This window comes from Pseudonaja textilis, chromosome 2 (assembly GCF_049901715.1).
Source record: "Pseudonaja textilis isolate UNSWEBS1 chromosome 2, rPseTex1.2, whole genome shotgun sequence".
In the NCBI taxonomy this organism is placed as follows: domain Eukaryota; kingdom Metazoa; phylum Chordata; class Lepidosauria; order Squamata; family Elapidae; genus Pseudonaja; species Pseudonaja textilis.
Window position 1 is genome coordinate 231,677,869 of NC_141991.1, and position 21,571 is coordinate 231,699,439.

General features: G+C 35.3%; 1 protein-coding gene across 19 annotated transcripts in view; it reads left to right on the forward strand.

Moving 5' to 3' along the window:
* The window catches only part of MIER3 (MIER family member 3), a 28,545-nt gene extending 8,974 nt beyond the window's left edge, over nucleotides 1–19,571 (forward strand). For 6 of the 19 annotated variants that reach the window (XM_087927280.1, XM_087927266.1, XM_087927271.1 and 3 more), the window contains exons 3-13: nucleotides 3,369–3,514; nucleotides 4,049–4,183; nucleotides 6,084–6,204; nucleotides 7,982–8,067; nucleotides 8,448–8,520; nucleotides 12,416–12,567; nucleotides 13,396–13,477; nucleotides 14,124–14,215; nucleotides 16,502–16,629; nucleotides 16,760–16,914; nucleotides 16,995–19,571. In XM_087927280.1, coding sequence (XP_087783406.1) covers nucleotides 3,416–3,514; nucleotides 4,049–4,183; nucleotides 6,084–6,204; nucleotides 7,982–8,067; nucleotides 8,448–8,520; nucleotides 12,416–12,567; nucleotides 13,396–13,477; nucleotides 14,124–14,215; nucleotides 16,502–16,629; nucleotides 16,760–16,914; nucleotides 16,995–17,449 — 1,578 coding nt within the window. In that variant the 5' untranslated portion in view covers nucleotides 3,369–3,415 and the 3' untranslated portion in view covers nucleotides 17,450–19,571. Of the gene's footprint in view, nucleotides 1–1,043; nucleotides 1,111–3,368; nucleotides 3,515–4,048; nucleotides 4,184–6,083; nucleotides 6,205–7,981; nucleotides 8,068–8,447; nucleotides 8,521–12,415; nucleotides 12,568–13,395; nucleotides 13,478–14,123; nucleotides 14,216–16,501; nucleotides 16,630–16,759; nucleotides 16,915–16,994 lie in introns of all 19 variants that reach the window. The other 13 variants (XM_087927267.1, XM_026716874.2, XM_026716837.2 and 10 more) reach the window with 6 other exon arrangements.
* Nucleotides 19,572–21,571: the final 2,000 nt, after the last annotated feature.

The following is a 21,571-nucleotide window of genomic DNA, read 5'->3' on the forward strand; positions in this document are numbered from 1 at the left end:
TATTTTATTTGTACAAAGAAAAACAGTACAATAAAAGTAGGAAATGAGATCTGATTAGCAGCTTTCTGTTCACTTAATGGAAATTTGCCATTTTTTGTGTCCTTCAACCCTATATACTTCCCCAGTCCTCTTCCAAAAGTTCTGTCAACTTTTTGGAGTGTGTTTAGGGAACAAAGTTTCAGGGATAAGTGGGATGCTCAGCTAATAGATGCTGTTCCTTTAAAGAAAAATAAAAGCAAGTGTAAATGTATTTGGAAGTAAGTTTCATTGACAATAATGGATCCCAACCATCCTTGGCTAGAATAGATTGTGTGTATTCCTATAAATATTGACTTAAGGAAAGTCCCATTGCATTGTGAAACATTCATCCTTGATCTTAATGCTTCTTTAGTTTTAAGCAATAATGATAATTTCTTTCTTTACAGGATGTTAATGAACTAAATAGAAATGTAATTTTATGAGTGGCAATAGAAGCAGAATTACTTTTGTCAGTGAAAATAAAGTACAATGTATTTAACTTGTAATAAAATCAAAATTAAAAATATATCAGATATTTTACATACAACATATATGAATAGTCTTATAACATCTCTTTGATCAACTTGTTAGACAGTACATTATATTTTAAAAATGTTAACTAATTTGACTTAACATTTCTGGGTATAATTTTAGAATTAGCCCCTTTGAATTCAGGATAAATTCTGAATAGATAAGAGTAGAACTATGCTGTCAAGGTATTCTTCCTTAAATATACATATTTAATAATACATGTAATATATAAATATAAAACAATTTCAAAAGTACTTCAAATGCATTTTCCAGAACAATTGGTAAAACATCTCTCTAATGTAATTATAGTGCAGTGCTACACTAGAAATCTGATATCTGGCGCAAGTTTGGATGGGTAAGATTCCCTCCACTTGCTGAGCATGATACTAAATATGTTTACTTGGGAGTAAGTTCACTACAGTTCAATAGAACTTTCTTTATGGGAAATGAATTGAAAATTCCAGATTTTTTCACTTGATCACCATGTTTTTCAGAAGTAATTCCACCTGATTGGACTGATAAGGTCCCCAAGATGGCTCACAACAGTAAGCACAGCCCTTGGTATGCCTGAAAAAACAATGTGATAGATCTGTTGCTGTGTTCCAAATGTTGGCCATTTGACTAAAACCAGTCTTGGATTCTCTGAATCCAAAGCTTTTTTATTTCCTAAAATGGCCCTGTAGATCAGGCCCATCAGCTACATTTGCTTGAGGGTGGCCTTGGCATCATCCATCTAGCAGACTGAGGAAGTGGGACATGTCAGCATTCCAAGTAATGCACCCATAGAAAACAAACTTTGAGGCACTCAAGTGCCTCAGAGAACAATTTATTGGATACATCATTTTGGCACAAACCAGTGAAAGCCGACTGAGGTTTCCCGTGGCTTTTACCTAATGAAAGGTAAAAGTTTCCCCCTTTCCCCCAAATCACTGGTCACACTGTCCAGTCTAGGGGCTGACTGGTTGCTGGGTTACCGGCTCCTCCTCTGGCCAGCCACCTGTTAGAATAACCTTGGTTCCCATAGGAAAACTTTATTGTTTTGGCTACAAAACCCCATCTAACTATTCCCCCCACTCCCACTGCTGTGTGGCAACTCTGAAGCCTCCAAAATGGCTTTGGCCAGGCTCACTTCAGGGTTGACAACCGAAGTTTATTCCTTTCCCTTTAAAATTCATCTGCAGAACTGTAATACCACTTTTTTAAGGAGTAAGCTCCATTAAAACATTATGGCTTACTCTGATAAAGACAGGCATAAGTTTATATTAATTTTATAATCATGATTCAAATTTATTATTAAGATTTTTCATCTTAAAAAAGTACAGTATAAATTTTATTTAAGATCAGTATTCAAAGAATCATTTAATTAAAAAAATAATGAGCAAAATCAGTTAAAGTTAAACTTTATTGATCACATCAATTTTATATTTTCTATCAGGAATAAAGGCATTTGATCATGCTTAAATTTGGCTGGAATCTTATACATTTTAAATCCTTGAAATTTGATTATTAAATAGTCACATATCATTTCTAGCATGATTGAATACACTTTTATTAATTTGAATAAATAACTGTTAAGTGCCATACATAACCATTTTCAAAGAAAGAAAATTCTAAAAAATAAAATAAGTTGTTATACATTATTCATACATACATACATATATTACTTTTTAGCTTGTTTAGATGGTTAATTTTGACATTCAGATAAATTCAATTTTATATCCAAGTGCAAAAACTTTTCTTTAATGGCAAATGTATAATTTGAAGACATTCTATTAACTTCCAGCTTATTAAAAACAAAAATAATAAAGATTTACCTGAATCCAGCTTGACTCCTGAGGTTATAGGAATCCATCCATGCTACATTCTTGACAAAAGGATGGAGTTTGGTTGCTACTGCCTTTTTCCCTGACATTTTTCAACCTTCCTATCTAGCTTAAATCCTTGAGCTTTCTTGGTTGTCTCTCATCCAAGTATAAACTATGCTTATCTTTGTCAAAATTACCCATAATCAGCTAGATGTTTCTACCTGCCAATATGCATACTTTTAAAATTGCCATTCGTTGTCAAAATATGTTTTTCCAAATCTGCAAAACAGTGTATAACCATCTTCCCAGAGGATATCCTGAAGCCATTGGGGCAATATCTTCCAGAATTCCTAGTATTTCAGAGTCTAAAATAAAATAGTGTTTTGTACTGATATTGTTCTATAAACACAGTAAGCTGTGGAAACCAGTACTAATGTTTTTAGGTAGCTTTAGCCCTTCCTTCAAAATTTATTAGCTTTAGAATTTGAACCATTTCTTCAGATAAGTTGGCTATTTTTTAGCATTCTGAAATAGCACTATTTCCTGATAACAATTTCTGTGAGCTTCCACATGCAAACTATTGTGTTTATATCAGTTTCAGCACATTCAGTAATCCATGAAATCAAAATCAAGTAGCTAGGAAAATTATAGCTATATTGTATAGTTACAGTGGGGTTAGGACTGTGTAGCTATTACTAGTACAGTATAAGTGCAAATATGATTATTTCAATTTTAGGGCTTTTGACAAAAGCTGTAATGAAATCATTCTATTATGTCCATCGTATATGTTTGCTCCAGGGAAGTCTTTTCCCTATTCCTGTAGAATTGTTTTAAAATGAGAAGCATTAATCTAATATTCTCTTTCATTTACTCTGCAGAATGTACAGCTGTGCTTAAAATTCATGCCATGGTTGATACATGCTTGTTTGGGGCATTTAATTCTTGAATTTTGGTAATATAATATTTAAGTTATTAGTAACGTTTGCTAAAGAGATTCAAATTATCTTTTTTTAGTTGGCTCTTTGTCTTCTGAGGATCATGACTTTGACCCTACTGCTGAAATGTTGGTACATGATTATGATGATGAAAGAACTCTGGAAGAGGAAGAAATGATGGATGAAGGCAAAAATTTCAGTTCTGAGATTGAAGACTTAGAAAAGGTAAGAGAATGCATCTCGAGGTTTATTCTCAAATATCATTTGAAAATGCTGCATTCTGCAACTTTTAGGGCAACTGTTTTCATCACTACAGTGATATAAATCAGGCCAATATATAAATTCTGGAAAACCTATTTATATTAGCAGTATAAATGAGGGAAAGCAATGTCAGTACAACTTCTTTTTGGAATGAAGTATTAGCTCCAAAGATAAATACAATTATTATATAATTTCATTGCATTTCCATGTAATGAAACATTGATTGCTTTGTGGCACTATGTTCAGGTCTCTTGTTTGTTAAGAGAATACTTTATATTTCAATTTTAATGATGCATGCTAGATTGTGAACTAATAGTTCAAATTGTTAAGGGATTATCAGTTTCAAAAAAAAAATGAAGCAGTGATAAATAGTTTTACCAACAGCATAATTTCTATTTAATTATTTAAGCTACTTTGTTCCTAGAATGTGTGCAAAATCATATAGTCTTCTACAAATTGCAATCTATTTTCTCTTTATTTAAAAAAAAAACCCCTCAGGAAGGAAGTATGCCATTAGAAGATTTGCTAGCATTCTATGGCTATGAATCTGCTATTCCTGTTATAGCAAGTTCCAGCGCAGATAGTTCCCCAAGTGAACTTGCAGATGAGCTTCCAGACATGACTTTGGATAAAGTAAGTAAGTTTATCTGTTTCCCTAAAATGCAGGAAATTCCTAGGTTCTGTTATTATCATGACCTCATTCCACTGAGAGATTCAGTTCTTTTATTACCTGAGCATGAATCTGACATTGATTATTCCTTAAATTTCAGCAGGATGTAGTTCTAGGCATATTTAACTTGAAAGCTATTTCTGCAAAAGAGGGGACGGATATGTGAGCAAGCCTAGCTTTAAGTACAATAACAGAATTCAGAATGAAGACGGGCATATCTATAGTACTGTAGAGTTTTAAAAATGTATTATCAGTGCACAGTAAGATATTACAGCTTTGATGTAAACTTAAAGTTGGATGCAAGTACATCAAGTCCTATTTTGTATAAGGGTTTTCTTTTTGTAAAGCAAGAAATTTTTTAAAAGCAGGTTTTTAAATACTGTTTGGGAAACTGTGTTCCAACTATCCATTAGCTATGTAACAAAAATGTACATATGTATATAAATGCATTTAAATTCTGTCTTGTCTGTCTATCCATCTATCCACCCACCTACCCTACCTACTTACCTGCACACACAAACATCTACCTGCACACACATATATACAGAGAAAGAGAAAACAAAATTCAGAGAAATTAAAGTATTCTATATGACAGAAGCAGGTATTTCATAGAAATTAATAGAGGGTTTTGAATGATTCCTTAAAAGTAGCTTTTTAAAACACATCACTAGGATGAAATTCAAAGGAAATAATAGTTATGAAGAGAGAAAGAATAATAAACGTATTACAGATTAAAGCAAAGGATTTCAAACTAAACTTTACTTTCTATAAAAATACACATACTTATTTTGTTTTGAAACAGAAGGCAGGGGTGTCAAACTCAAGGCCCATAGGCCGGATACGGGCTGTGGGGTACTTAAATCTGACCCACAGAGCCACCCTGGAAACAGAAGGACTGGCCCATGGTGCCTCTGCCAGTGAAAACAGAGCTCGGGAGGGCCGTGCACAACCCCCACAAGCTCTGTTTTTGCTGGCAGAAAGTTGCAGAAGGCCATTGCAGCTGAAAACAGAGCTAGGAGGAAGCCCATTTTCACTGGCAGAGTGCTCGGGCCACCATAAGCGCCCCCCTGACATGAGTGATGTCAACCTGGCCACACCCACCCCAGCCTGCTGTGGTCAAACACAACCCTGAAATGGCCCTCAATGAAATTGAGTTTGACACCCCTGACAGAAGGTAATACCGGTAACATTTGCATGAAAGGGATTCTAGAGTGAGGTAATTATATGACATTTTACTCAAAAGTAGATTTTGCCCAAAGGAAAGGAGTGTTGACAAAAATTACCTATGATTGACTTGGAGCTGATCATTATGTAAGGTGTCGGGGAAAAGGTTTAATTTATTGATATTTTTATTTTACATGAAAAGTATAGTCCTCAAACCAGACAGACAACCATAACAATTCTTACAGTTTCTAAAAATAGACGGAATAAATAGGCAAGTATTAAACTAAGATTCTCTTTCAAGATTTTTCTTCACAGATTGAGAAACCAGTATAATTTGATTGTAGCACTTCCATGATTGGAGAACAGACACATTAATCACTGAATCCAGTTCTCTCCACATCCATTTAATGTCCTAGTATACATTAACACACTACTGTAATCAAACAGCATTGCACATATTTTTTTCTATGTTTTTCATGCAGAGACAGAGTTTGTCGGAAGATTTTGAATGAAGGATGAGGCATATCAGGCACTTCTGTTTTGCCTTTGTTAATTTTAATATTACAACTTGAGATGAAAAATCACACTGAATTGCTGCCTCCTCTTCCAGCTCTGGATTGTTGTTGAATCAGAACTCAGTTTTATTAGTTAATTCTTCAAGACATGAAAGATACTAATGACTGATTCTTTTGATTATAGGAAGAAATAGCCAAAGATCTTTTGTCAGGAGATGATGAAGAAACACAGTCTTCTGCTGATGATTTGACACCATCAGTTACTTCACATGAAACAACGGATTTTTTTCCTCGACCTTTAAGATGTAAGGAAATATAATCAGTATTCCAAATTAGCTATGTTAAAATTGTGAAACCGTTAGTCATCTGTCTTGGTTCGAAGAACAAATTCTATTGCATTTTCAATTTTTTATTTTCTTTCTAATCCATGAAGTGGTTGTAAAAATAAAGTGAAGAATTTCATTGATGGGTTTCTAACATGGTGCCAGACTGAAACTATGCAAAAGGAGAGAACTTCCCCTTCAGAGGATTATGATTGTATATATGGCAACCCATAGCTCTGTGACAAGAAAACCATGCTGTTTACAAATGAATACCGACTGAACTTTTCACTGGTTTCATCTGAACTTTTTCCTCCAAATTCAGTCCCTTATACTTACAGTCTCCATATTGTAATTTAAGACACACAGAGTATCTTTTACATGGCCTGCATTAACAGTGTACAATTTGAGTATTATCAGCATATTAATGATTACCTTAAAGCAATACCTTAAAGTATTACTTTAAAACAAAAGAGGGTCTATTCTATGATTTCATACAAATATTAAACAACATAGGGGTTAAAATTGAGGCCTGATATTCCACAATAACTATTGGCTGTTATTTTGTCTCATGACTACTGACTAGAATTGCCCACTCAGAAATAGAATTACTATAGAATTGTGCCTTCAAATCTCAGATACCATGCTTGGGAATATTAAATGCAGCCAGTAGGTCTGCATTTCCCCTTCCAGTCTCAATGAAAGGCAACCAACAAAATAATCAACACTATTTCCAATCTCTGACTGAACTTGAATTCTGTTTAAAAGAGCTAGATAATTAGCTTTCTTTAGGATCTTCTCTAACAGTCCATACCATATTCTCAACATCATTCCCTAAGAAATATTGGACACAGTTAGACACAATTCATCTAATATGTTCCTTAAGATCAGGCAGCATCACAGCTTCTCTCTGGGTACATTAATCACTCACTTGGGTTCTACAATCCCAGATCACATTGTCTCTGTAACCCCATTCATCTCATATGATTCTGTCCATCCAGACTTGGACCAAAATAAGCAATTGTAGCTACAAAGAAACAAATCTTAGAAAATGTGATGAAATCTGTAAAGTAAATGTAAATTGGAAATGTAAGATTGTTATAAAAAGTGTTATTTAGCCAGAATGTTAGGGCCAGTATTTTGTGTGAATTCATTCTGATAGGTGGAGTGCATGTTGGTATGCCCCAAATAATTTGTGAGTGGAATGCTGTGCTTTTGTTTTTATTGTTGTGGAATGTCTGGAGTTACATTTCTGCAAGTTAGGTAACCATATATTTTGACTGATAGCTATGTAACTGGAATGAATATTTGTGATTAGTTATTTTTCTCCAGAATTTTTAGGTATTGATTTGCTAAAGATAAAACATATATAAGGGCTTGGGGTGGGAGGGCTTGCAATTTTGCTTATAGTCAAATTTATAGTTCTATGATGTAAGAATTAGGAGTTTGCAAAATGTTTCCATTTTCAAGAGGCTTCTTACTATCTTAAAAGTGTTTTGATGCTTTTCAAGCAATTTTGGAAGTGTGTAGAGATATAAACAGTTGTTACAGGGCCTCTTCTATGTTTCCATCATCCACAGTCATCTGATTGGAGTGATACAGAAATGTAGTTACTAAATAAAGCACTTAGCTGTGAACATGTGCTTTGAACATGGGAACATGTACAGAAGCTGGACATGATTTGAGGGGGATGTTTTATTTCAATATTACATTAAAATATTAAAATAGTTGTCTGTTAACACTCCTTTTCTATTGTAAATAGCAAACACTACTTGTGATGGTGATAAAGAATCTGATGGTGAAGATGTGGAAGTAGATACTGGTAATTCATCTGAAGATTTGCGAAAGGTAATTCTTAAAATGATCTATAGTAATGTGTAATTGTTGTATGTGTTCTATATAGTTAAAATATGTAAAGACTGAAATCAAGATGTATAAAATGGCCTTGAATTACATTTATTGCTGGCCTCAAAGCTCCAAAGTTATATTTGCCTTTGAAAGTGTTTTACTTCCCCATTTCAACTGTAACCTAAAGAGCAGGAGACCTGCCTGAGTGTATTGTTGCTAAAGGAGAATTTTCTTGTGATTCCAGTGTGAGCCTGGAAATATTTGTGGGTATGGATCTTAAGAAAAAACAGTATTTGAATCCTGGTCTTCTTGGTTCACAAATAAAGATCATCATAATGAGATATGTATGGTTACAATACCACATGTTCTAATTTTTTCAGGAAATAATGATTGGTTCACAATACCAGGCTGAAATACCACCTTTCTTAGGCAAAAGTTCCAATGACGAAAAAGGTAATTAATATTTTTTTTATTAAATGGTTAGATTTCAAAATAATTGTTTAAAATATATTACCAATTAAAGTAAAAATTAAAACATCAACAGATTTAAATTCAATATCATGAGATATGGAATATTTGGTTATCTTGAACTTAATTTATGCATTATTTTTGAGTGTTTAAACCAGGGATGTCCAACCTTGGCAACTTTAAGACTTGTGGACTTCAACTCCTAGAATTCCTCAGCCAGCTTTGCTGGCTGAGGAATTCTAGGAGTTGAAGTCCACAAGTCTTAAAGTTGCCAAGGTGGGACACCCCTGGTTTAAATGAAGTATGCTACATTTAAAAATATTCAAAAATTGCTAAGAATTTCAATAAAGATCACATTTTAACATGCCTGCTGAGGAGAGGGCTATCTGTTACTCCCAAATAACTATTAAATGAGAAAGGATATGATTGTGTTTGTCATCTATATAATTATGTGATTACACAGACATTGCAAATGACATATTAGTTTATATCATGTGTAATCTCATTGCATAAAAGTTATAAATCACCATGAATGTGGTAAATTAAGATAAATTTAACTACTGTGACCGGATTACTACAGATGCAATAGGCTTGTATATCCTTTCAGGGTTTATCTGGGTAGAAATGCAGTTTTTTACAACTGAGGTCTGCTAATTGAAATTTTAATTTATTCAGACATGATTATTACTTTAACATCTTTAGCCAGTCACCAATCCCATTTCATGCTCTCCTTGACCTCTAGCTCAGGGGTCGCCAACCTTTTGGACCTCAGGGACCACCAGACTCATAATTTGAGATCCCAGGCACCACTAACCAGTTCTGTGGGCATGGCCTAATTTGTGGGTGTGTCTTGGTGGTCATATTACTGGCTAGGCATGGCTTATATGTAAATATTATAAATATTTATATAAATTTTGAATTTTTTATAAAAAAAAGCAACTTTTACCCAAAATCAGGCAAAGCAGGTAGGGAGATTGAGTTGCTCACAGAATCACAGATTCATTCAGAGATCTATCTATCTGTCATTGGCTAGCTCAGTCTGTCACATAAAATTTGCTTGCAAGCAAACTCATAAAATTTGCTAGCAAGCAGACTCACAAAATTAACTCACAACACACCATGTATGTAAATATTGATTTTTTTATTTTAAAAAAGAGCAACTTTTACCCAAAATCAGGCAAAGCAGGCAGGCAGATGGAGTTGCTCACAGAATCACAGATTCATTCAGAGATCTATCTATCTGCCATTGGCCAGCTCAATCTGTGACATAAAATTTGCTTGCAAGCAAACTCATAAAATTTGCTAGCAAGCAGACTCACAAAATTAACTCACAACACACCATGTATGTAAATATTGAACTTTTTATTAAAAAAAGAGCAACTTTTACTCAAAATCAGGCAAAGCAGGCAGTCAGATTGAGTTGCTCACAAAATCATTCAGTGATCTATCTATCTGCCATCAGCTAGCTCAGTCTCTCAATTTGTTTGCCGTGAGTCTGCACCGAATAATAGAAACTTCAGTCCTAAGGAAGGTTCGGCTGTGCTTAAAAGCAGAGCCAAAGATCTAAAGATTAGCTAGAAAGCAAGAAATCTAACCATTTCCTGCTTCCTAGCTAATCTAAATCTCTCCGCACAGCAGAACAGATGATGGCCGGAAAAAGAAAAAATAGCAATTTAGCAAGCAAGTTTGCCTGGTAAGGAGTGAGTGGGCGGGGAGGGTTCCTGTGGGCCATGTGGGCTGCGCAGCCTTGTGTTTCTGTGCAGCCTAGATTAATTGCTTTGGGGGGGGGGTGCTCTGGGGGTGAGATTTCTCTGTGGCCCAACAAAATTTTCTCACAGCCCATCAATGGGCTGCAGCCCACCGGTTGGCGACCGCTGCTCTAGCTTATGAATGAGAATATATGGGAGTACATAATTTAAAATATTAGATAAATATGCAGATATAATCAAGAATAAAACTCTTCTTTACAGTATAAGACCAAACATTCTTATCAATAAAAAGGGAGTAATTATAATTCCATTTATTTAGTTAACTAGGTGGTATTTGAAGATGACTAAAATGCGAGGGTTTCTGGACTGTTCATATATTAAATATTAGCATCTCAGTTGCATCCTAACAGTTGACTATAGGCCGCCCTCAAGTTACAATGGCATTTGGGACTGGAATTTCTGCTGCTAAGTGATGCAGTCATAAAGCATGATGTCACATGGCTGCATCTCTTAGCAATGACAATTTCTGCAGTCCCCTTTGCTGTCATTAAATGAAAGTTGTAGAACATCTCCTCTCAACTTCCTGCTGGCTTTCAACAACCAGAGTCAGTGGGGAAGCCAGCAGGAAGTTGCTGCTGCAGGGTGGGGGAGGGAACAAAGGGGTGATTGGGTGGCCGGAGAAGTGACACACAAGTGCAGCAGCACTTGGGGGCGGCTATTGCCAGATGTGTAAAGGAGTATGACTGGTGGGGGAGTTGCAGCACAAAAGTGATTGGTTCTAAGGATAGCTGATGCTGGGTGGGAGAATGCAGTGGAGTGGAGAGATGGGATGTGGGGTTGGGGCTTGGGGTTGCTGCTGCAAGGAACAGGGTATATGAGTGTCTGGAGAGGCAGGGCACCAGTGCTATGAGGCCCTGCACTGGATGGGGGATAGAAGAGACTTCTCACCATCACCCCCACCATCCTCCCAGAACCAATGAAGCTTCTTGGATGAGAAGCACAACTTCTTGTTCTTCTTCCTCAAGGAAAAATAGTCCAGTTGCCTTTTGAAAAAAGCACTTTTGAGTTCATTGAGTTATTTGTAAAAATAATCAAGACATGGTTTAAATAAATAAATAAAATTCTAAACATGAATTGATTATTTTCACATATCTTTGTTTTATTTTATACTTGATCAAGGTATAGAAAAATATTTTCAATTATTTTAGTATTCAGTTTGATGCATGCTAGAATTTTCAGAAGATACAAACAAGGTTTCTTAGAATAGGAAAAGAACTTTTCTTCCTATATAATCAATTTTTCATGTTTGCATTGCTCTCTTATTTTAGATAATCCTGTGGTAGACTTTCTACTGGCCACTTAAGTATTTAGTAATTATTCATTATAATAGTCTAATATTAAGTCTGCAAAATTAAAGAAAAGCTGGAGATTACAAAAAAATAAGGTGCTGAAACATTTTCATAGAAAAAAGTATATATGGTTCTTTTTTAAAATGCTATTTTTAAAATATTATTAAACATTTTATTTTACTTTAAATTTTAAAAATGCTGCAGTTATTATTTTTGAAAAGCAAATCTTAATATTTGTGGTAACATATATACTAAATAGCAGGAGTACAGGTACTCCTCAACTTACAACAGTTTGTTTAGTGACCGTTCAAAGTTACAACAGCACTGAAAAAATGTGAGTTATGACCATGATCATGTGATCAAAATTCAGATGCTTGGCCACTGTGAACACCTTCTGCAAACTTCTGACAAGCAAAGTCAATGGGGAAGCTAGATTCAGTTAACAACTGTGTCAAGAAAGGTCATAAATTGGGGGAAAATTCACTTAACAAATGTCTTACTTAACAACAGAAATTTTAGGCTCAATTGTGGTCGTAAGTCAAGGACTACCTATGTAATAATACAGCTCCTCAGAAACATTGTGAAAATGAGTATGTGTAGCCTAAGAACATTGAAAAGATATGACAACAATTATCCCAGCGAAAAGTCACAACTTTTATCATACCAGAGTGTAGGTCATAAAATGTTAGTTTTAAAGCAGATTCTTATAAATTGTATATTTCTTTGCATATCTTACTCTCCAGTAATATATGCAAATAATTGCTGAGGATTGCTGAATTGCTAGTCAGTTGGTCTCATCGATATTTCAATATTTCTTAATAGCATATGAAAATGAGGACCAGCTACTTTGGCAACCTGATATTATTTCAGAAAATAAAGTTAAAGAATACCTTTTTGAAACTTCTGTAAGAACTGGAAATGAAAAAATAATTGGCAGAATTCCTGATGGAGTGCATACCCGGGACAATGAACAAGTATGTTTTAATCTTATTTCTGTACAATTTGCCACTCTTAACTCTTTTTTTATTCTTAGGTATGCAAAACCAAATATGTTTGCTTCCCCCCCTAATATATTTCATATCTATATCAGATCTTATTCTTTGTCTTTATATAAAGGGTTAAAGTTACTTTGTTTATAGAAGGGTTTGGTTCATTTTTGCTTCCCAGATGAAGACCCAGATTGCTGGGAGAATATGCTGACTCTGTAAACTGCTTAGAGAGTGCTATAAAAGCACTATGAAGTAGTATATAAGTCTAAGTGCTTTGCTATTGCTGCTGCTCTTTTTGAAACAATGGAGATCCAAGGAGATTCTGGCCAGAGGAGGGATGAAGGGGAAGCTACGTTCATTGATTTATCTTTTTCCTATGGGGCATCTCTCAGTGTTCTAAATAATATTTTGTCCTTTGCTCCCCCCCCCGTTCCCTTCCTCCCACCCCCCCACCCCCCATCACTCCATTTACATGGGAGGTTCATCTCATTGATTGCAGAAGGAAGATAACTTTCTCCTCACCTTCTCTTAGTGATCTCTGGCAGTCTGTTCTGGAGAATTGAAGGACTTTCCAAAATAGTGCAGAAAGTAGTGTTCATTTAGCTTCTTCCATAATGGTTTACCAGTAGGATAAAGCAGCATTTAGTGGTTGGAAGAGGTTTTGATCCAGCCTGTTTACACTCTGCACTGTTTTATTTGAAGTGGGTAAATAACCTTATAATAGAAACATTTGACTGACAATGAGATTACAGTTGCTGGATTGTGTATGTTTCTTTTGACTGGTTAAACAAGAAATATTGCAATCTCTACTAGGCACTCTATGAACTCTTCAAGTGTGACCACAATCTAAAGGAAGCTATTGAGAAATACTGTTCAAATGGAAAGACATCACAGGGTAAGTACTCTTATCAAGAGGTTTATACGTTAAATACTGTTAAATCATAAAGTTCAGACATGGATTATGATGACTGTTATTCAATACAGTTCCTTGTGTTTTTGTAATACCTGAACAAACTGCAGAAAAGTAATCAGAATGATGCAAAAGTAACAGTTGGAGCGTTCCATGTAACATTCACCAGACATTCACCATTCTTTATCATTGTTACAATACTAGTCAGATAACAAGAAAGAATGCTTGAAACAATGACATTGTATGAAATATACAGTTACGTATGCATGACCTCATCATTAGCCGTAAATGTTCTTCCCTGCCTATTGAGTTCCTGCTGCAATGATGGAATACCATTTCTGCTTATGGATTACTATTGTTGGCTAAGTTCGCACTTCAGCCTAAGATATAAACTACAGCTTACAAACCATAGTAACTTCCAAACACAAGGTAATCAAATAAACCATGTTACATCCACTCTGGGTAGGTCATCAGTTGGGCTGATTCCACGTGTTATGGTTTACTTTGCTGTATAAACCAGGCAAGTTTGTTGAAAAGGTTTTCTTTATTTTTCAACTGTTGAGACCAAATGCTTGCTGATTTGTCAAAATATCAAATGCTCATTAGTTTCTCTCTTACTCTCCCTCTTAAGATATGACAGCTTGGACAGAAGAAGAATGTAGAAACTTTGAACATGCACTTCTAATATATGGGAAAGATTTTCATCTTATACAAAAAAATAAGGTGAGCAGATATAGGAATAATTTATTAATGATAAAGTTGTTAACATTTGAGTAGTTGGACAAAATATGTAAAACAACATAAACAGCATATTTTTGTCAACCAGTTTTGATTAAAATGTATTAAACAGAGAAATATATAAAGAGGGAAGGAAAAAGGACAAAGGGGGATAAAAGAGTAGGATACAAATGAGTAAACAAGGGATTTACAATTTTATAGACATTATAATTTACAAGTATATAATTAATTGGTCATTTGCATGTGAATTATCCATCTAGTAAATGAGTGTGCCTCTTTTTATATTTTTAACTAGCTGCTATACTCACAAGTATGTTTTGCTGTTTCATACAAACATTAAATTACCACTTGAGGCTTTTTGAAAATAATTTTATTATGCAGAACTACGTAAGAAAATGAAAGTGTATTATGAATAGTGTATAATTTCAAATATTTCAAGGAATTTGAAAATTAATGATTTAAATAAACCAACTCCAAAAACATTCATTATATTGATGTCCTTTGCTATCACTTCCTTGTCCACTGTGGATCATGAACTTATGGACTTTGCAAGAGTAGCGAATCCATTAGATTTGTCCATGTAAGCTCCTAATGGATCCAAAGTGTTTGCAGAGGTCTTTGGGGATTTCCATGATAATGTGACAGTTCAGTCTTGCACTTGGTCAACTTGGAATAGTGCTGGAGGAGAATACTCTTGTAAAGATTCTAAACCCAAGAAATGATCTGGTTTTCTGAGAAAAGGGAAAATAAGCCAGTGAAAAAGTCTCTAGAGCAACAATAGTGTAAACCCAGAAACAAAATACCATGAAGCCCACAAGATGGTGATAGTAGTGAGGAAGTGTCAGTTCTTTTCTGTGATTTTTACAGCTACGGACTCCTGTTTGGTGAATAACAGCAACCCTTTGAGGAAAGATAGGGAAATGCCTTCAGGCATATTGGAAAAGTTATTTATTTGTTTGTCACTTATGTCTACTCTGGGTAGGTCATCAGATGGGCTGACTCCACTGTGTTAAGTGAGGTGATGTCCTTTGTTGTAGTCTGGGGTTCCTTGGAAATTGAGCCTAGGAAAGTGGATGGAGTTCTCTACAGTATAAATGTTGGTTTCTTTGGCTAGTTACGCAAGACATGAGCAACTAAATCTGAAGATAGCACTTTACAGTGCTTTACAGCCCGCTCTAAGCGGTTTACGAAGTCAGCATATTGCCCCCAACAATCTGGGTCCTTTACCAACCCTAACCCCTCCCCCCTCCCCCCTCTCTCTCCCTCTTTCTCTAAATTGTGAATCATCCAAATTCTGGAACTCTGAGGCTTAACCAAATCTATAAAAATATATTTAAAACTATGACATTTTATTAAAAAAAAGTATTTTAAGAGATTTTAAAAAATTGTTTTAGATTCCCTCCCACCCCCTCACTTAGCATTACTCTTATAAGAATTAAGTGCTTTGGGCAAAAAAATTTAAACATAGATTTTCTTTGTAATTTGTGCACTGTAAAACTGTATTGTATGTGCATACCACCAAACCACTCTGTAGGAAGTTCTTGAATCCTACAGTCTAGGACAATTATAGTTTTCGTCAATTAAATAAGATTATAGTTCTGATTTTGCCACTTAATGTGTAGTATAGATGTGTAGTAGATTAAATTTATGAATACCTGAGTAAGATTTAACCCATATTTAGAGGAGAGTGCTTTCTGTTAGCCATCCGGTTAAGGAAGAAGATAAAGACTGTATTGGAACATGCTATAACAAACTTAAAATACTTGGACAGAAAACCACCATTTTACGTTAGATAGTTCTCAATTTATGATCACAATTGAGAGCAGAATCTCAGTTCTTGAGCAAGCAGTCGTTAAGTGACACATCATGACTCCTCTGTCAGCTTTCCCAATTGCAGTTATTAAGTGACTTTGTGGGTCTTAAGTTGGTAGAGTCTAAGATAAGGAGTATGGGTGCATTTGGGGAAGGCCCATGCATACCACACATGAAATCAAGAGTGTGCTGCACTGCTTTAAGTCCTTTTGTTCCAACACTGTTGTTGAATTTTGAACAGCTGCTGAACAAATGGCCATAGATTGAAGACTATCTGTAGTAAATTCATTCCTTGCTTCAGTGCTAACAGCTGATATATTTGCAGGGGTATCATACTGGAATCAAACTAGTAATTCATAGTTTTCCAAGTACTAACAATTTGCCAAGTATTTGATCATTTGTACTCTTTCCGCATAAGAATTTACCACAAGCATTAAGCCTATTTTTTTCCGTCTTTAGGTGAGGACCAGGACAGTTGCTGAATGTGTAGCATTTTATTACATGTGGAAGAAATCTGAACGATACGATTACTTTGCTCAACAAACAAGATTTGGAAAAAAGAGGTACAACCACCATCCTGGAGTCACGTAAGTTGAAAGACTTTGGAAGAAGATTTGTGCTTAATATCTCTTTTAGAATTTCTCACAATAATAGTACATCATTATACTTTCCAAATGGATTTTGTTAAATAATCTCTCTATCATCACTTTCTTGAAGGGACTATATGGATCGGTTGGTAGATGAAGCAGAAGCTTTAGGTGGTGCCGTTTCTTCAGCCATAATGTCTAATAATAGACTAGAGCCCATTCCTGATCAACAACTAAGCCTCCTGAATTCAATCACTGCCAATGATTTGACAGGTAAATTAAAAGGTAAATTAGGAGAGCTTAGTATGACTATAGGTCAGGGAAATGGTTACATCTTGTACAACATCTTTTTTTCTGTCTTCTAGCACTGACCAACAGCGTAGCTACAGTCTGCCATTCTACAGATGTGAACTCAGAGGACGCCTTCCCTTCTCTGGACAGTTTGCCCCGAACAGCAGTTAATCATGTGCCTGTCGTAACAGAAGATTTGCTTAACTTACCTAGTAATGGTGAAAGTGATTGTTTTAATTTATTTGAAACTGGATTTTATCATTCTGAATTAAACACCATGAACATGTGCAGTGAAGAATCTGAAAGGCCTGCCAAGAGATTGAAAATGGGAATTGCAGTCCCGGAGTCCTTCATGAATGAAGTTTCAGTGAACAACTTGGCTGTTGATTTTGAGAATCATACACATCATATTACCAGTGCCAAAATGGCGGTCTCGGTAGCTGACTTCAGCAGTCTATCGGCAAATGAGACAAATGGTTTTATCAGTGCCCATGCGTTACACCAGCACACTGCCCTTCATTCAGAATGAATTCAAGCAGCAAATTAAAGACAGTGAACACTGTTGGCAGTTTGTGGTAAACTTGATGAGTTGATCAGGTTTGCTTAGTCTTTCACTGGAAGTTTGAACTATATGACATCAGTGATGTCTTTATGTACAGAACTATATCTTGATTTATCAAGAATAATTTCACTTTTTTTTCCAATCCATAAATGTGGAAACTTCATATAATATATAGCAGAGTTCGGGACTAAGAGAACTATGTGATGCAGCTTTAAACTCTGCTTCCTTTCTTTGTAAAACCGTAGAGAGACTGCTGTCTCAAAACCAGCACAGAAGTTCTGAACTTAATAGAATGGGTTTTTGTTCTAGGTTGCTTCTGCCCTAATGGATGCAGTGGAATAACATTTGTTTACAGGTACAAGTTCTGATCCTTGCTTAATGTAGCATTTTTAAAAAAATCAAAAGCAGGGAAACATTTCTTTAATTTAAACTGCACAACTACACAAGGATATTTTAAAATGGAAGCTTCTGTCATCTGATATTAAACCAGAGCACTTCAGTTTACAAAACAACAGATTCATCTTGGTGGATACTAGCACAAAAGACAGTAAGAGCAAAGTCTGAGGAGAAGCTTAGATGCTCTTACAGGCCACGGCTACCTTATACAAAAATAGTTATACTGTCCAAAGGTTTTGTGTACTTTTAACATATTGGCTGAAAAAAATGTGTACTGTTCAAGCTGGGGTGGAGGATATTTATATTTCTGAGGAATAGAATCTGAAAACATCAAGTATTATCTAACACTGCTTAAAGCCACTAAGAATGATACAATTTCCTCACTCCTCTAATGAATTACATCTTGGGGTTTGTCTTTACTTCAGAACATGGCAGTTCAAAATAGCATGAAAAATTATAGATTAATAGATGGTGATGATGCAATGGGTCTTTGGATCATTTTCAGCCATTAGTGTAGTTTTCTTCCTGAATTTATTCAGACTTAAGTATATTAATATTCCAGAGAGAAATCTTTGACAAGATTGTTCTGTGTTGAAGGATTTGTGAAAGTTCACTAAAACTGGGTATCAATTATAAAACTTGCCAGTGTTATATTTAATTTTGTTACAACTGATTTTAAGGTTTTTTTTTTCAGTACTGATAGTAAATTGCTTCATAGTTGTATATCAAAAAAGGACACCTTGGTTAATAATTCAAAAGGAGTGTACTTTATGTTTCTACAGACTGTATTAGCATCTTGAGCAACAGCAGAGTGCTGGGAATCACTATCAAAAGTTTTGAGTTTCTCAAATAGCACATTTTAACCATTCTTAGAATTAAATTACCACATATATATGTTAATGGTGATCTGTTGTAAAATATACATCTGAAACTTGTCGGTCTAATACAGTACACAATAATGGTAGCCTTGGCCCTGGGTCATATTCTGATACTTTCAGTCAAATTGTCAGCTTCCTGTTGCTGTAATTTGTGCTGAATGCTGTATCTTGTGGGGGTTTTATCTTAACACATCTTATTTAATTTTGTAAAATACTGGCCGTATTTTTTCCTTTTGTTATACATTCATTGTATGGGTTTTTCCAGTGGCTGGTTTGTATAAAAATCATCACACAAAATGTATGAATGCTTATACCAGTTGCACTTAAATGAACACACCCATTCTCATCAACTGATGCAGTACTATATGTTCAGTTTATCTATGCATTGCTGGGGTCTTAATGAAGACCGAGACAGTCTAGTTTCTCGTCTAAAGTTTTGATTGTCAGCAAGTTAAATGGACACTTTAGTTATTTAATAAAGATTTTTGACCAAAATTCTAAAAATGGTATGAGAGAACAATGAATTCTGGCTAGTTTTAATAGATTTTTAATTGCTGATCTAATTTAGCCTATTGGCTAGCTAGCTGGTAATGTTTACTTTTAATTCCTTGTTAAAATGAGGCAATAATTTGCAAGATTATGTAAATATGTACATTCTGCATATCTTTTTAGATATCTATTTCAATATTTTCTGACTACTTCTGTGTATAGTAACATTTTGTGCATGCTTGATGTGACATTCATAAATTTGTACCACTATGACTTTATTCATGTAAAATAGCTATTTATTGAATTTTTCTTTTTAAAAGCTGGACTTAAAACTGTTTCTCTCTATTTTAAACATTTTACTGGAGAAATTGTTACTGTTTATTAAAAGAATTGCGTTTGAATCCGAATGAAGCTGGCTAAATTGCAGCCATGTGAAAACTACATTGCATTGATTCATTATAGGTAAAGCACAATTCTTCTAACAAACTGTGATGACTTCTTTGTTCATTGCTGAGTATATTCTTTGTTCTCCCTTGTTCTCAATCCATTCGTATAAACCAAAAATTCATGGTGGGCATTTGCAGTTTGTAGAGGTATCGCTTACAGGAACTCCAAAAGAACATTAGATTCACTTGGATGTGCAACTGGTGCTGCAATAGAGCAATACTTCAACTTTTGTTAGCCATTTCATCCTCTCATTGATAGCTTTTTAAGTGTTCATTTTTCTTCTTTATGTAGACAGGCCAAACTTACCTACAGATTGCATTATATTCTCCGAAGTATTGAGCTCTGTACTGTTAGATTTTGTGCAGTTTTTCTTTGAAAACCAATAATTGGATCCAAGTTAACTTCACATCCAGTAGTGCATTAGTGATACTATTTAATTGAAACAAACTCTTTGAATGTAAATTAGTGGATAGCCTAGCCACTAGAAGACTGCCCAGTGTTACAAGCACAGTGTCTATAAATGGGAAAGTGAATGTGCAAATAATCATGATTATGATTTCCCATGGGAGTGGCATATTCTAGTTATTGCTTCAGGCCAGTTGAGGACTGCAGTCAATCATGTCCACCATTGCTAGGTTTAAATTGCTTCACCCTGTGCATAAATTAGTGGCAATCGCAACCAGTTTTAATATCTGATGCTTAAGAAGAAGTTGCTATTGTCGCATTGGTTTTAATATTTGTACATAAACACTTTTTTTTTGGACATTATTTTGTATTTGTTGTATTTTAATATCTGGTGTACAGTTCCAGAAATAAATGTCTGGAAACCCCTTTTTCTCCTATGAAAGTTCTCCTCCTGCAACATTATTTGTCCCTTTAGACAATCTTTGGACAAAGATTTTTAAAATGTGCTATCAAATACTCCATTTGCAACTGTCAAGAAATGGAAACTGAATGACAAAATCTATATTAATACTATGGAAAAGACTGGGAAAAAGGATGTGCCACTTGTAAAAAGGATCAATATGACCTGTTGTCGAGAAGAAATTGAAAACAGTATTCCAACAGATGTCCATATAGAAAGGAACAAAGGATCAAGCTGGTACTATTATGCTGCTTATGTTCCTATTTTTTCACACTTTACGGAGGACCTTCCTGCACCATGGCAGTTAGACATGCCAGAAGATCCATGTTATATCTCTTACAGTGTTACAAACGTGATAGTCCTTGAGAATGATACCAGTCATAACTTTTTGGCTTTTGGAGTGGGACTTTTGTTTTTTTGTTTTGATTAGTGCAGCATCTAATAGATTAAAGCATTCATAACTACTAATGAGTTGCAACACTACCTGCCCAAAGTTTAATTTGCTGTAATGAAATTTCAGAACAATTGGAGCAGTATCCACTGTAAACTCTGCTGTCCCACTCATTCATGCACACACACACACACACACACCACGGGTGTAAGGAGTCTTTTTATTAAGGCTTCCAAGACCGAATTGTATTTCTCAGCAATTCCCTGTGCTGGCACTAGCTCAACCCCAATAAGTCCCACAGGCTACCCAAATCAAGCCAACGCCAGTCCTCAAGGCAAGTCTAGCCCACTAGGCAAAAGCAAGGTCCCAAGACAAAGGCAAGTTCCAAGACAAAGGCAAACCCACAGGAAAAGGCAAGGGCAACAGCTGAAGAGAGATGATCCAAAGTTCAAGGCAAGAACACACAGCAAGGAAACAAACACATTCCTAACATTGCTTCCATCTATCTGCTGTGCTAAATAGCCAGTTTCTGGTGCAGCCTATCAAGAGGGGTGAGGCTGCTTCCTCATGAGTAATCAGGCTGATCTCTGCTGCCTTTTTTCTGCCCTATATGTTCTTGGATC